Raw genomic sequence first — 16487 nt, 5'->3', positions numbered from 1 at the left:
AACTGGCCCAAAGTCAACCCGCAAGCTCTCACGGCAGAGTGGGGAATTTGAACCTAGTTCTCCCAGATCCTCATCTGACACTTAAAATACCACACAGCATTCTGACCAGTACACCACACTGTCTTGAATTTAGCCGCTCTTTTCTAGAAATTAATCAGGAGGAAAAGCGAGGTCGTTCTCTTCTGCTTTCTGTCATCCATTCAGCGAGTAGGGAGCCTTTTGGCTTTGAGGCTAAACATTCTCTACCAAGTTATCATTCAGCTGCGTAGGGAGCCTTGTGCTGTGACTTATGAACAATTTGCCAGTTCTTCACAGTGTCTGCTTTCTGCCACTTTTACATGTGGGTTGCAGTATATCTTTAGCTGAATTCCTTTTTTTTTTTTAAGCGCTGTCTTGCAAACTGAAAACCACTCAAGCTTTTGCTCAGGGGAGCGGGGAAGGGCACCATCAACAGCTGGAGCACAATGGAAGCCCTGCGGAGTGGACTCAGGTGCATCCTTTCGTCTGCTGATCAAACGTTATCAAAGATGTGTGGTAGAGGGAAAAGCAAAAGCCAGGTTTTGCCTTCTGGAAGGCACTTAGGAGAACTTGACAAAAAGAGCAACATGTCTGCAGAACAAAACAAGAGTCCCGTTTGCAACTTGAGGACTAACTGAAGCAGAAGAACACTATATCTTAGTGAGCAACTTCTCTTAGAAGTGGGATATGCCAGTGACACTTTCCCCCCATGCAGATATTTAAAACAGAACTTCAGACTTGCATTTTGTGGGAGAAATACTGGCTTGGATCCAGAAATGCACAAGTGGAAACATAAACAGGCTTAGTTTCGTTTTGCTTGCACACGATCTCACACAACACCTAGTGGTTTTCATCCCCATATCTTATAGTACCCTGAAATTGGTTGCACAAGATCTTGCACAAGCAAAAATGTAGATGGGAATATAATCAGGGCTTTTTTCAGCTGGAACACGGTGGAACGGGGTTCCGGGACTTCTTGAAAATGGCCACATGCCTGGTGGCCCCGCCCCCTGATCTCCAGACAGAGGGGAGTTTAGATTGCCCTCCGCACCACCGAGTGGCGCGGAGGGCAATCTAAACTCCCCTCTGTCTGGAGATCAGGGGGCGGGGCCACCAGCCATGTGACCCTTTTCTCCGAGGGCAACCCACTGAGTTCCACCACCTCTTTTCCCAGAAAAAAATCCCTGGATATAATAAGTATGACTTAGCACAAGTGGCTAACTTGGACTTTTTCTTGTGTTTCTGCTTGCACCAGAGCTTTAGTGCAAGCAGAACATGTGTGCTGGATCTAACCCATTCTTTCAAAAATTGACATTCAGATATTGTACACTGCTGGTATCCGTTTTGTTTTTATTTTAGAAGGCTTGAAATACATTTTTTCGATGTGGCTGTCAAATACTAAATACTATTTTACTCTATCAAATGCTGTCAGATTTACTGCACCTCAGCTATCAAATGCAGTCTATGTTAAACATTATTTTGTGCCAGTTATCAGTTATCAAATATTACTGGATGTCAAATATCTATTTATTTCTAGACTGTCCACTTTTTCAGTATGGAATTGGGGGCAGGGGGTGCACCAAAGTCCTAGTTTGCCTAGAGCACCAAAAATGTTTGAGTCAACTGTGCTTTGTTCCTGTCTGCAAACATTCAGACATCTGGGGGCTCAAAGGTTATTCAGAGAATATCTGCAGGAGAAAATTGCAAGGAGGAGCAACTGAATGGTTAAAAAACAGGACTCCCCGGTCTTACTCGAAACATTTCTGTCTATCCAACAAGCAAGAATTATAACTTGCTTTTGAGTCATCACTCACGTTGCTGATTCATATGGAGACTGAGATTTACTTATTACCCATTGATCCTTGTCTATGATGTTTGACCCAAGCCACATCCCGCCACCTCACCCCACCCCCCACATTTTGTCTCTATCTTATCTAGTTCTTATCCTTCCCCATCTGAATGCATCAGGATAACAGAGCAGTAACGTTTGGGTAGCAGATGCTGTTCATCACACCATGGCTGGCTGATCAAAGTTTTTGGGGACCTTAGGTGAACAGGGACTTTGGTGCTCCCCCTTCCCCTCGATTCCATAGAGAGAAAAGTGAGAAGTCTAGAATGAATGTTTGACTTACCGGGCCATCAAAATGAGTAATGTAAAAAATAAAAAGTCCTCCAGACCAGAGCCAACAGGAATGGAGATTCTAGAAGCCAGTTCATGCCAACCTTCCCTTTCAGCCAGTAGTGGGGGATTCTCTCATCTTTTTGGCACCACTCAAAATCTGGCACCCCAGGCAATTACCTCGGTTTGCCTTTTGGTTGGGCTGGCCCTGAAGCAGAGGCAGTCTTGGGCTGCATAGAGGCTACAATTTTTCAGAGATTTAGGGAGCTATCCTAAGGAGAAGTCCCTCACTTCCCATGCTGTCAAGCCTACCTACTAAGAGGCAGGCAGGCAGTGACTGGCACCTCTCCTGTGAAATTCCCTTCCCCTTGAGGGTCGCCTGGCTTTACTTTCTTTTGTTTTACTTTCTTTTAGCCTCCAGGCTAAAATGTTTCTTTTTACCCAAGGATCTTTTAACATGGTTTTTGTAGTTTGCTTTTAGCCTCAGAACTGTGTGAGGCTCATTTTAAGCTCTCCAGTGCTTTATGTTTTTATTCTCTGGCTGGATTTTTAATGCTGGCTTGTAATAAACAACTTTTATGATGTTGTATGTTTTTATGATGTTTCATTTTGTTAGCTGCATTGGGTAGGTTCACTGAAGAGGTGACAGAGTGGTTTTATAAATAAGTAATAAACCGATCTACTCATATTAAGCCCCATTTTTTCAATGGGGTTTATTCCCAGGAAATTGCTCTTAGGATTTCAGCCTTGGATGCATTACTGGAGCAGTGCCAACACAATACTATTCCCCATGAAGTTGAATTCTGCTCCTGAATAGGTCATCCAAATTAAATGTTGCAGTCTTTATTCTGCATCTGTTACTGTTTACATGATTTATTCTGCTATTATTCTGATTATTATTTCATTCATTATTTATTTATTCCAATACTGGCCCCAAAGCAATCCTAATTGAGGCTGCAGAAACACAAGGAGATCCTGACTAGAGATGGGCACGATCCACTTTATGAACGTAAAAACCCCACGAAAATGGTGATCACGCGATCGTGACCTGGTGGATCGTGATCGTCCACGGCCCACGATCCAGTGGTCGGGAGAGGCCTGGATCGTAGCTTTCGAGCTCGGTTCGGGGATCCAGACACTCAGGCGCCAGCAATCTATTCCCCTGGCAACGGAGCCAGGGGAATGCCTGAGCTCTGTTTGCCCTCCTTCTGTCGCCCTGGAAACCCGAATGGAAGCCCAGCTTTCCTTGATCAGCAGGGCTTCCTTCCAACCACGGAGCAGCAAAGCAGTCACAAGTTGGGAGAAGACACCCAGGGGAGGGAGGGGGAAGGGGGTGTTCTGTAGCCATGGGCACTCCAATCTCATCCCTGCAAACCCTGATAGGCAGCTCTGACGGCCAAACACAGACCTCCTGTATTGCTGAATGGGACCCATGCTTATAAATACCGTGGTCTCCCAGGCTGGGTTTCACTTTCTGCTAGCAGTGGAGTGGGACAGAGCTCTTGCTTGCTACTTGCTAGCCTTTGGAGAGAGAGAGAGAGAGAGAGACTGAGAGAGTACAATTGTGCTTGGCTTTGGATAGGGATCTATCTCCTCTGGTTCCAGGTATGCTGCCTGGCTCTGGGGCCAAGCTCAGTGGGCACCTCGCCTGAGGGCTCACATTATTGCTTGATCTGGTCAGGTCCTGTATCGCTGGGAACAGTGGGGCGCTCCTCCGCTGCGGCCTCCACAATCCATGATCTGGCTTTGGGAACGGGATATGTTTGTTGCTGTTCTGGAATTCGGGATCGTGGCCTGCACCTAGGAATTCCTAGGAATGCTCAAGTGCAGGATTGTATGTGTTCTGCCAGTGGGCAGATGGTTCTTTTTTAAAGATTTGGATACAATGAACACACCGGTGTAGAAGGAAAAAGAATTTATTCAATAACAAACAACAAGTGGCATACAGGAAAGAAATAAGTACACAAATCCAACATACATAGCAACAAGCCACACATACAACACAAAGGAAGGATATCACCTAATGCAACACTTCTTCAACACCCTTTCAGTTGCTGGGGGATCCCTTCTAACAGCAACAGGGGACTCCTTTGGCCCGGTTCTGCAGGGCACTTGCTACAGCTCAGTCCGTGCTGAGACCCTATTTGAGAGGGAATTCACCAAGACCTATATAGGTTTAACTTTCATATGCCTCCCTGGTACATTAATCCTCTTCAAAAGAGGGATGATTAAAGAGAAGTTGATGGATTGTCACAAAGGGAAGATTCAAGTCCAAAGCGTGCTCTCAGTGTCCCAGGCCAGCTCCGTAGATCAAGGAGGTGCTGGTACCAGTTCAAGAAATTATTGCCTGTCTCCCTTTCTGTCAGGTGTATTAGTATCCTTGTGGTCAGTTTGCTTGACCTCTTTGGGAATCCTTATTCCCTTGTACTCAAAACACCAGCAAGACTAGAACTTACATCAGCAGAGAACAATATAGCTTAGCAAGGCATATTTAAGAAAGAAATCCTATTCAGGCCCTGGCATGAACAGGGCAAGATGGCAGGACTTAATTAAAACTCCTCGATATACAATTTTTTTGTGCAGTTTCCACTACAGTATGTGTAGTCCTCAATTCACATGCAGGCTGTGCTTGCTTGGTGCATGTGAATGCTGTTTTTGTGGGAACTCCCTTTGTGTGATTGCACCTCCAAGTGAATTCCAGAGAACAAAGCGCCAATTCAGCTCTTTTTGCTTCAAGAACAAGTACTGTAGGCTCCTTTGACTTGCCAATTTGCATTTCTTTAAGGTGTGAGAAAGATCTGCATTTCAACAAATTGATGTAGGAGGTGGTGGGTGAAATTGGGATACTTTTAGCAGTTGAGGAGGAACTGATATCGAACGCATGAATGTATTCATGAGGAGCAAACTGAAGTATGACTGTGCAAGCGAGTGCAGGGGAACTTGGTGAGGAGACACCTGAAATGAGGTCCATTTGAGCATCCCTACATAAGATGTCTTGTGTAGAGAGACCCTTAAATATCAAGGCATGCCCCTACCATCTGTAGTTGTCTGTGGAAGCTACACTGTGAATTGTCCTAGCAATAAACTTCTTAAGGCTCTAAAGTGGATGTGGGTGAATTACAGCCTGGAGGCTACATCAGAGCCAGGAAGATTTTCATCTGCCTGGCTAGCTGTGGAACAAACTGTCCAGACCCTTGTCCTGCTGAGCTGCAGAACTGGCTAGCAGGCTGATGCCCCCCCCCCCCCAGTTTAACAATTCAAGGGCCATTAACTGCAATCCTAACAATCATTTCCTGGGATTAATCCTCACTGAATAGAAGTGAGCAGGGTTCTGACCTGCTTAAGACGGCACTGTAAGAGCAGTAGAGGAGTACACTTTCGAGGGCTTTGCATAGCCAGATCTCATCAGATCTCAGAAGCTAAGCAGGGTCAGTACTTGGATGGGAGAACACCAAGGAAGATTCTGCAGAGGAAGGAACTGGCAAACCCCTTCTCACTTGCCTTGAAAGTCCATTGATGGGGTCACCATAAGTCAGTTGTGACTTGACGGCACTTTAGACACACACACAGGATGCCAGGTCTGCTGCAGAACCCTCAAAAGCAGAAAGAGACATTTGCCCAACTCTGCTTTCAAGCCCAAATGGATGTCTCAGTTTCTTCTTCCCTATCTGCTCTTCAGCTCTGCCTCTCTTCTCATTCTCTTTTGCCTTCTTTTTTCTTTATGTTCTTTTCTTCTGCCCTTTGGTTAATGCTCTCAGTTTTCATAGGTGGAGTTAGAAGGGGACAGATATTTTTAAAAAGGAGACGCGGAAGAAACAAATCTTCCCCTTGTAAAACTGAGGAAAGAATCACTTAGAATGGTTATAATTATAAATGCTGTTTGCAAGGTGGAAAACAGTATGGCCATCTTCTTCCTTCTGCCTGCTGCGGTTCAACTTCCCCCTTGCTGTTTTGATGTGTTTTTCTTCTTCCTGTTCCCACATCCAGTCAAGGGTGAATATACTGAAAAGGAAGGCTGCAGTTTGAATCCAGAAACTATGGAAATCCAAGGAGACCCTGGGAGCCTTTATAACTGCCAGCAAGGTTATGGAGAATATGAAAACATTAAGCTAGAGAGACATTCTGGACCCTACGACCTCGTCAGGCCAGCTAGCGGAAAAATGAGTTGTGACATTTGTGGACTGGCCTGCGTCAGCATCAATGTTCTGATGGTTCACAAACGAAGCCACACCGGTAATTGCTTTTAGGCCTTTCCCAAGCAAAAGCAAGACCAAAATCATTTTACTGGAGGATATTCCAGTAGCCAGCCACAGTCCACTGGGAACTTTTCCCATGCAAGTGATTTGTTCTTGGGATTGGTGCAGTTGGGACAGGCCCACTGATAGCAGGCAATTTCCCAGTGATCTATGCCTCTGCCTTCCAATCACTAGCTGATCAGCAGGAGGAGGCAGGCCATGGGAAGTGAGCATGTGTGCACCTGCAGCCCAGGTCAATGGCATCACTTCCGGTGTGACCTAGAAGTGATAGCTTTGTGCCAGGGCTAATGCTTTCACACTCATCTTGAAACATAGCATTTTCACTATGTTTGGGGCTGGGTGTTAGAGAATTGGCCCTGGTACACAGGTCTCACCAGAAGTGACATCATCAGCTGGGCCCATGGGCATTTGCACATGCAGGTGCCCATGAGTAGGTACGCCCCCACCTCCTGCCAGTTGCCAAGGAGGACCTGGCAACCTTGGGGTGAAAATTTGGACATTCCCCCCTGCCATGTGTTTTTGCTGTTCCTTTTTGGAAGGATATGCTGCTATTGTGCTTGCATGGGGAGCTAAAGCATCACACCTCCTGTCTCTCTGCATGCATCCTGAAAGGAGCAGCAGGGTGGTGAGGCCCCTCAGTGGGGGAGAGGGTTCCTCCATGGCTCTGCCCCTTAGCTTGTTTCTCACAAGGGTGCACCTTCTTTTATGCCCTGGATCCTTTGATCTAATGCCAATGGCCCTGACCCTGATACCACTGAGATTGTAACTCCAGAGCCTCTTTTTCTGTCATGTGACCATGATGTCACATGCTTGCAACTCAGTGGGACCCTGCCTGAGGGTTAAAGGTGGGTCCCAGATCTGGAAAGGTTAAAAGCTAAGCCTCCTATTTACCTGACTGGGGCTGGGAATTACCAACCACCAGCTCTAAAATCCTGCCTCTGAGCAATTGAGGCGTGAGAGACACTCTAAGAATTCCCTCTAGTCTCTATGGTAAAGACATAGAGTCTATACATAGCAAATGATATTCTGCTATTTGGGTGGTGACCAGTGCCAGGAAAATCAGGTTTATGTCCATAAAGGTACCAGAGTAGAGTAACAGTCCCTGTCTGTATCAGAATCTTGCTGCTCCAAAGCAGTTTTTCAATTAAGACCAGACATTTTGGGCCATGCATCACTGTAGGCCGGTAATCTTCCAAACTGCATGCTAGCATATATTCGAAGTCCTATGAGAAAATGGCAAGTATGCTGCAAGGAATCAATTAAATATAACTTTCTGAGAGCCTGAAGTAACTTCTTGTAGAGGAAGCCACCTGCTGCATCTCTGCAGGACTCACTGCTCTTGCTTTGTCTCCTTCCAGTCATAGTTTTCTACACAGAGGCCATTTTTACATGGCTTACCTGCCGCTGGAACATCGCACAAAACACCCGGAATACAGCATCTTCTCACTCGAAATTGCGCCAGGAAGACGCTGTCATTTGGGAGTTTTGCATGAAATTGCATCTTCCTGGTGCAATTTCTCACAAGAAGCCGCTGTTTTGCTCAATGTTCCGGTGACAGGTAAAACGGCCAGGGACAGGCTTATGTAGTTTCTCACCCTTGCTGCTGCAGCTACCTGTACAGTGCAATGGCATTGGTGTTCACACATGGCAGATTCCCTGCCCCAATCCCTGGCAGTAACCATTCTCCCATCCCCCACAGCTCTAGGGCTTTGGTTTTTTTTTTAAAAACCAGCAATTGAATGTTGTTATATCAATATGTACAACAGGTGCTTTGAATTTCCAGCTTTCATTGTTTTAGAGTAAATGTCTAGACTCTTTTGTTATAAAAAATATGCCTTTCTCCCTATACCTCCACACTGGCTATAGATGAACTTTTTATTTTAAAAAATTCATAGAACCTGTTACACATAATGCTATATCAATATAAGAATGTTCAGTTGCCAATTTTTAAAAAACAGTAGTGAAGGACAGAAATTGCTGCTGTAGGGAAAATGGCTACTGTGCAGGTGGGACTGGGGAAATCCATACTTCCCTGCCTATGCGGCAGCTACTCAGCTTCTGCTGTGCTCTCTCCCCAAACTTTTCAGCAAAGTGGGTTTGGGAAAGACTGGGGGGAAACCAGAGAAATGCTGGAAGGTGCATGAACATACCATGATGCAGTAGGTAAGAAGGAAAAAAACTGCTTCTTAAGAACATCAATCATGGGTAAAATAACCTGTATGGAAATGGCCTAGGAGTGGGTAATTTATTGGGTGAGACTGGCTCAGTCAATCGATCACTCCCCAGTTAAAAAGTGCTGCAGAATTTCTGACTTACTCAAAAGATGTTCCACGTTGGATCTCTGCATGAATCATTGATGGGGTTTTCCTTTTGCCATTGGGAAGTGTGTATCAGACAATGGAAACAGCCTCCTTTTAGTATAGATTGTTGTTCCTTCTACAATTTGGAAAAAGTGAACCTTTTTAGGTACAGGAGTGAAGTTTCCCTCCAATTTTAATTCAGAAAAAAGTATGCCCCAGCTATCTTAATTCTGGAAATGCTAATGCTAATCTTTTTTCTTAACTTCTTGAGGTCTCCTTGTCTTCTTTTCCTTCAGCCAGATCTGGGCACTGCCAAACAGACTGACCGTATAATGTTACCCCAGTCCAAGCCCATTGATTTCAGTTGGCTTAGACTGGACTAACTGCCTAAAATTGTGCATGCCTATTCCTAGCCTAATATCCTTTAGGGCAGAATAGGTTGTGGGGTGGGGAGATGCCATTGTGGTGAAGTGGTTAGAGTGTCAGACTAGGATCTGGGAGACCCAGGTCTGAATCCCCAACTCTGCCATGAGACATTGGGCCAGTCGCTCTTTCTCAGCTTAACCTACTTTCCAGGGTTGTTGAGGAAGATGTGGGGTGGGAGGGAACACTATAAATGTCCCTGAGCTCATTGGAGGAAGAGCAGGGCAAAAGGTATGTGAGCAGAAGGGATTTATTGCTCTACCTCTAACCACTAAATGCCTTCTCCTCTCCCTTATGCATGCCATTTTTAAGGCGAGCGTCCCTTCCAGTGCAACCAGTGTGGGGCCTCCTTTACTCAGAAGGGCAACCTCCTCCGCCATATTAAGCTTCACACAGGGGAGAAGCCATTCAAATGCCATCTTTGCAGTTATGCCTGCCAAAGGAGAGACGCCCTCACTGGTCACTTAAGGACACATTCTGGTAAGTGACTTCAAAAATGTTTTCTTTCCCTGTAGGCTGTGTGGATCCACTTCCTTCAGCCTCTTTTCATATGTTCTGTCTTCCAGAACCTTTAAAATGCCTATGAGTATGCCACCCAGGTATTTGCCTCCAGAGATGAATGAGATCAAAGTACGGAGCCAGTTTAAGACATGCTGAGGTCACGTGCTATGTCAGGTTTAAGAGGCCCCCAAATATGTGTTTTACTCTAACAGTGCTTTTTTCGTGGTATGTTGAGGCCCATTCATTGAGATCCTAAACTGTACTTTGCTTGTGCATAAATTTGGCTCTGTCCAAGTGATTGGTGCTGATGTGTTCAGTTTATGTGGGGCCCTGTGAGAATGCAAAAGCAATTTCCTTTGGTCAAAGCTACGCACAGAGTAAAGAGAACTGATAGCTCTTCATGACCACTGATAATCTCTGCTGTATTATGCTTGTAGAGATTCATCTACCAATGGCAATTGGCTGATCTGCTGTGTTCGAGTGGAATGCTGCTGAATTACTATTTTTAATAGAGCCGTCAATGAACATTCCAGACTAGCGGGGAACACAGTGATCGGCATGTTCGCAGTCCAACTTGTCTGACAGGAGCAAATGTTGTCATTTTGGCTGGGATTAAAACATCACACATGCTGTAGGGACAGGAGTAGATTGTAATTCACTTTGAGGACTGGGAAGAGACCCAGGGACTAGAAAGGCTGAGGACAGAAAAGATGCAATGTGTAGTTCTGTGAACATTTTAGAAGACTTTTCCCCCAAATGCAGCTGTAGGAGATGTTTTTTCCTGAGGCTCTTGAACCCATTTCTCTCCTGCCGTTTCATACTGACAACTGCTACTCCAAATTGCTTTTACCCTGCACTCAGGAAAATGATACCCCCCCCCACCAAGCAGGAATAAAAACAACTGGGAGGGCAGCACTTTTAAGTAAGACAACAACTTGGGAAGAAAGGGTTCAAAGAACTCTTCTTCCCCCACCCCGTTCTCCCTCAAGGAAAGATGATTCAGCAACTGCATTTGGAAAAGAGGGGAAAGGTATTTAAAATGGAGATGGAACAATACTTAATGCATAGTTCCGCCCCATGGAGAAAGGACTCTAGAAAGAAGGTGGCTGTTGGAAGCATGCAGCACATATGGACCACAAAACATCAGCCTGAGGCAAGGGTCAGAGGGTTAAAAAAAATCTGAGGAGTAGGCCAGAGAAGACAGGTACCTTAGGAAAAACAAACAAAAAGCATGCAAAGCAGATTCTCTGCCTCTGAGCTACAGCTCCTCCTTTAAGGGATGGAGTGGCCAGGGGTAAAGAAGGCTGGAGCAAAACCTTCCATTCGCCTCAGGGAAAGGAGAGGCTGTGCAGGGAAGCAAATGGGCAGGCAGAGTGGCCATGAGGGGTAGAGGCCTTGGAGCCAGAGACAAGGAGGTATATATTTGCAAAACCGTCAGATTCTAAAAGCTATCAGGGCTGCTTTTCTTTTACCTACAAGGAGAGTTTTGCAGGTTGTGGCTTCATATTTCATTGTAGCATTATGGCCTGGCCACCCCAAGGATAGAATGGGGAAGATGAGTGTCTCTCATTTGGGAGCTAACCCATTATTTCTTTGGCTGCAAGCTTCTTCCAAAATATGTGTGGCCTTCCCTTCCCTAAGGACTCAGAGTTAAAGCAGAGATGTTATTCCCATAGAGCTCAAAATTGAAGGGCAACAGAGAAGGAACAGTTCCAATCAGACTTTCTCCTGTGCAGAATCCTCCCCCAGGCCCAAGCAATGTGCTAGACCAAGGGACTTTGTTGCACCCGTGGGCACTTTTGGAATTTTGAGAAGATTATAGAATATTGCCACCACAGAATAACTGCTGTGGGGACTAGTGCCAGTCAGAAAACCATGGGAGGTTCCACAGAGTCTTATGAGGTTCCAAACCAAGCATTCTCCTATGATGGATTATTCAGGTGGGTCACTGGCTAGCCGTGTTGGTCTGCAGTAGAAGGGCAAGATTTGAGTCCAGTAGCACCTTAAAGACCAACACAATTTTCAGGGTATAAACTTTTGAGAGCATCTGACAAAGGGAGCTTTGACTCTTAAAAGCTTGCACCCTGGAAATCTCATTGGTCTTTAAGGTACTAATGGACTTCAGTCTTGGTCTCCTATGATAGAGGCAGCAGTTTCCAAACGCATAATTCCTGAGATGATGTTTTGTGGGCTATTTTGCAGCGCCGAGTCATGATCCAGTAGGTGAAGGAAAGTCCAGATTAGCTCTTTGCTTTAGGGAAGAAGCAAGTGGATACCAGTCACCACACTGGCAGGTGCTGTGGCACCCAGAAGCACCACATTAATGATCCTTATGCTAGATCTTCTCCCAGAGGGCAGAAAACCAATAAACTCAATGTTCTGTCTCAAAGCCTTGTCTCTTTCATCAGGCAGGGAGGTGAAATTGACCAGGTCTTATAGCACTTCCTGTCACCTCTTACTGCAGATACCATTTTATGGATGTATGTATGTACATCTGCATGCATGCATGCATACATATATGTATTTACTTATTTTTATCCTGCTCTTATCTCACAATGGGAACTCAAAGCAACTGAAAAAAAAATACAAAAATGCAATTTAAACAATTGTGCACACTACACACAAAACAAGACAATCTGATGCCCTGGGCTGGTGTTGGTTGTGCTAGCTCTGCTTACATAGGGCCACCAGCTGCAAGCCACAAGTGAACAGCCCTTTGGTTAGCATGAAAAGTTCACACCTCTGGCCACTCCCAGGATTTAGAAGGCAGAAAAAGACGCTCAGACCAACTCTTATACAGTAGGCTTTTCATTCGATAGATACACAGCACACACACACACACAATAGCCCTGGGAAGTGTGATTATGGATCCCGTGGTCACCCCATGAACTTCATAGCCTGAGCAGGGATTTGAATCCAAGCCTCCCAAATCCACATCCAACCACTACACCATACCGGTTCTTTCTCTCAATGCTGAAAATGGTAAAAAGTCCATAAAATGGTTGTTGTGGGTTTTCCGGGCTGTATTGCCGTGGTCTTGGCATTGTAGTTCCTGACGTTTCGCCAGCAGCTGTGGCTGACATCTTCAGAGGTGTAGCACCAAAAGACAGAGATCTCTCAGTGTCACTGTGAAAACCCACAACAACCATCGTTCTCCGGCCGTGAAAGCCTTCAACAGTCCATAAAATGGTTAGGACAGGGGTGTCAAAGGAGACAGAAGCTGTTACAGAATCCTTTCAAGCATAATTCCTGTGGCCCTTGTGATAGACATTGAAGAACTAGTGAGAGAGATAACTGCAAATTGCATTTTCCCACCCATAAAAATGTGCGGTTCAAACACAGGGGAAATTCAATTCCTCCACAAAAGGAGCACTGCTTTGAGGAAAACAGTAAAGCGAAAATAGTACTGCTACTTTGAAGATGGATATTTAGGTCTCCTGCAAGTATTAGGTAACAGCTGTACATTGCTTGTGCTAAAAAAAAAGGGTAAGGCCGTACGGAAAGGTGTTAAAGGGAAAGGAAGTGGTAAGGGGGTAGATACGCAGAATACAAATGTTGGGTTGGATCCAGACCAAATTTTCCATCAACTGAATGGAACTTACCTGCCTCCCCATCCCTCACTGCGGCCCACTAATCTCCATGAAATGCAACTCCTGGAGATAGGGGGGATTGAGGAATGACATGAAGGGGGTCTGCAGCAGAAAGGGGGAATCAAGGGAAGTTGCCATTTAAGTCAGGATCCAACCTGTTGTATAGAAAAATAATCACAGTTTGAGTTTATCATCTATGTGTCAGATCTTGACGAGGTTACTTTCAGAGCGATGTTTTTGGTGACTATTGATTAACTTGGTGTCCTATGATAAGGCATTTCTTTCCCTGCCTCAGTTTTCTCCATCTATAATGTGGGTATAATCAGGAGAGGGGAATATTCTGAATTCCTCATTGCTGCCATCAAATATTTAGGCTCATCAGACAACCAGGCACCTGGAATTTCCCCCAGTTTTTGGTTTATTATTGATGTACGTTGCTGGACTGTCTTGAGAATGAACATGATGAAGATGTGAAGTACTTCCTCATTTTAAAGGTAGCAAATGAAGTGATAAGCAATATAATGGCCCCTTTGTTTACCCATTTCTTCTTTCTAGTGGAGAAACCATTCAAGTGTGAATTCTGTGGACGGAGTTATAAGCAAAGAAGCTCACTGGAGGAACATAAAGAGAGATGCCGAACCTATCTGCAGAATGCTGGTCTCGATGAAACTAGTGAGATCTTCAAAATTAATTAATGTTATCTGGGTGCAGAAAATTCTGACGTGCTTAACAGGAAGAGTGTGGAAAAGAGGAATTGTCTCCCTGGTTTGAGGTCCACTTTTTGGAGCGGCTAGGAGAATCAAAGAATCATAGGCACTCAGGGTACATTTAATGTTTGGAGGATGGAAGCTGTTGGCTTGTGGCCAGTACATCTTGCAGCCCAAGTCAGAGGACATATTCAGGCACATGAGGGTCCTGTCCTAAAGTATATGCATCTCTTTAAATTACCTTAGATAGCTGCAGCTTCTGTTCCACCAGCTTCCTTGCCCAGTTCCAAACACCTTGGTCTCTGGTTTTATTATGCAGCAGAAAGAAAAGGGTGGTCAGGGGAGCTGGGGACGGGTTGCACTGGAAAGCACAGCAATTGCCTTGAGGCTTTTCAAAGGACTAGAAAACCAAGTCCAGTGGCACAATAAAGACTAATAATATAAGCTTTCCAGGGTCACAGCCCACTTGTTCAGATTGCTGTGTGTATGTGGAGGGGGAAATCATGTTGGGAATCCTTATAGGGAAGATTATGGGGGATGAGCCAAGGCAAAAGAGGCTTGGTGTGAATTCTGCCATGTACATTTCAAGTGTACATTATCAATGTAAGGAGAACAGGGAGGAGTAAGGTAGAAAGATTAGGTGTGAATCCCATCATAAATCAGCAGAATTAGCAGTTACCTATAATGGATGATGAGAAAGGACTAGCGGGGTCTTTGGGGGTGTGGCTCTGACTGCTCATGTCCAGGACTGAGTTCAGGGATCTAGTGCTCTTCAAGTCAATTGCTTTGGGGTTCAGATGGAGCAATGTGTGTTGGTTGCAGGGATTCTGCTGCCATTCTAGCCTATTGTTTCTGCAGTCCAGATAGATGAATCCAGGGTTGTGCCAGACTAAGGGTTTTAGGGGAGGAATCATATATTTGGTTTTCCCCAAGGTGTGGCCACAGGGGGCTGTGGTTTAAAGTGGCAGACCACTGCAGAGGGAAATGGGAAGCTTTGATCAATTTGGTAAATTTCCCCCTCCCTCTCAAATTTTGCTGCCCATGTGACACCCACCTTGAACCACATGAAGCTCAGCTTCAGTATTTGATATCATTTCAATAGATAACATCGTACTCAGTATTTATTGTATTTGATGAACAATAATAATGGTGCAATTTACAGAGCAATCCTAAGAGCATTTTCCAGGAACTAAGCCTTACTGAATGGAATCCTGTAGGATTTTGAGAGTGTGTGTGTGTTATGTGCTGTCAAGTCACCTCCAACCAATGGCGACCCTATGAATGAAAGACCTCCAAAACGTCCTGTCTGTCAGGTTCTGCCAAAGGCGTCGCCCTGTGAGACGCCGGCATGCCTGACTTCAGCCTTAAAGGACCTTCAGGGAATATGTGGGATCCCGCTCTGTGGAAGGAGGGGGGTATACCTCACCCTCACACCCTCTCAGTCCACTCGCAGGTCCCTTCAACCTGACATAGTCCCAGCTGTCGGTCTTACTCCTTCTCTTCCTCTTCCTCTTCTTTCCTCCACCTCCTCTCCTCTCGTCTCCACTGCTCTCTCTCTCTCTCTCTCATTATTGACTTTTCCAGAGAATCTTGTCTTCTCATGATGTGACCAAAGTACGATAGCCTCCGTTTTGTCATTTTAGCTTCTAGGATTGTTTTGCAGATACCATGGATGGCCAAAAAGACAAATAAGTGGGTAGGATTTTAAGTAGGCCTGCTTAATATTGCTCTCCCTGTGTTTGACAGCGTACTTGCTAGATTTCAGCTAATGACATGTTGAGGCTTTTCTAAATCAAAACCACCAAGAGATCTCAACAAACTTGAGCACCCCAATTTCAAATTTTAAGGTAAAGTCTCACATTTAACAGTCCCAATTTCACCTGTGAACTTGGTACAAAACTGGAAATTTGGGGGGTGGACTTCATTGGTCGGATACAACCAGTTTTTTCCTGGTGAAAAAAGGAGGAGGAGGGAGTAACATTTGGTAATGAGGACAATGCGACTCGCACGGCTGAAAGCCTTGTGGGAAAGGGGTGGGGCTGTAATTGAGATGGGCGAAAAAGCTCACTGGATCCACCCCAATATTCAAATGTTCTTTTGACCTCACTTCGGGTTCCCGACCTCAAGTTGGGGCCCAGAGTTCTTCCAGAATTACAGTGGATCTCCAGAGTACGGAGAGCAGTTCCCCTGAAGGAAGTGGCCACTTTGGAGGGCAGACGCTATAGCATCACATCCCACTGAGCTCCTTCCCTTTCCCAAACTCTGCCCTCCCCAGGCCCTGCCTCATAATCTCCAGAAATTTCACAAGCAGGATTTGGCAATCCTGCTTCATGTACAAACACCAGATTACAATTCAGTTATCCTGGCTGAAAGAATGAAATGGCAAAATTAATGATAACAAGGATCCTTATAGATTGATTTTGGTTATTGAAAGATAGTGGAGTCCGTTGTGGTGGCTATGAACATAGCATGTACTTGTACATGATCAAGTCTGACTACTTGTGGGGAGTTTGCATAGTGCTTATTTCCTGAAGCACACCAGCACTTGCTGCTTTGAAGTACCCCTCTGGAAT

The 16487-nt window shown here is 45.2% G+C and overlaps 1 protein-coding gene across 1 annotated transcript in view; it reads left to right on the top strand.

Moving 5' to 3' along the window:
• IKZF3 (IKAROS family zinc finger 3) overlaps positions 1-16487 on the top strand; it is a 61254-nt gene that overhangs the window by 21599 nt on the left and 23168 nt on the right. The window contains exons 4-6 of the mRNA XM_054995439.1: positions 6125-6370; positions 9429-9596; positions 13763-13879. Coding sequence (XP_054851414.1) covers positions 6125-6370; positions 9429-9596; positions 13763-13879 — 531 coding nt within the window. The remainder of the gene's footprint in view (positions 1-6124; positions 6371-9428; positions 9597-13762; positions 13880-16487) is intronic.

This window comes from Eublepharis macularius, chromosome 12 (genome assembly GCF_028583425.1).
Source record: "Eublepharis macularius isolate TG4126 chromosome 12, MPM_Emac_v1.0, whole genome shotgun sequence".
NCBI classification, from domain to species: Eukaryota; Metazoa; Chordata; class Lepidosauria; order Squamata; family Eublepharidae; genus Eublepharis; species Eublepharis macularius.
The sequence above is the reverse complement of the archived record's forward strand: the minus strand, read 5'-3'. Positions and strand labels throughout refer to the sequence as shown.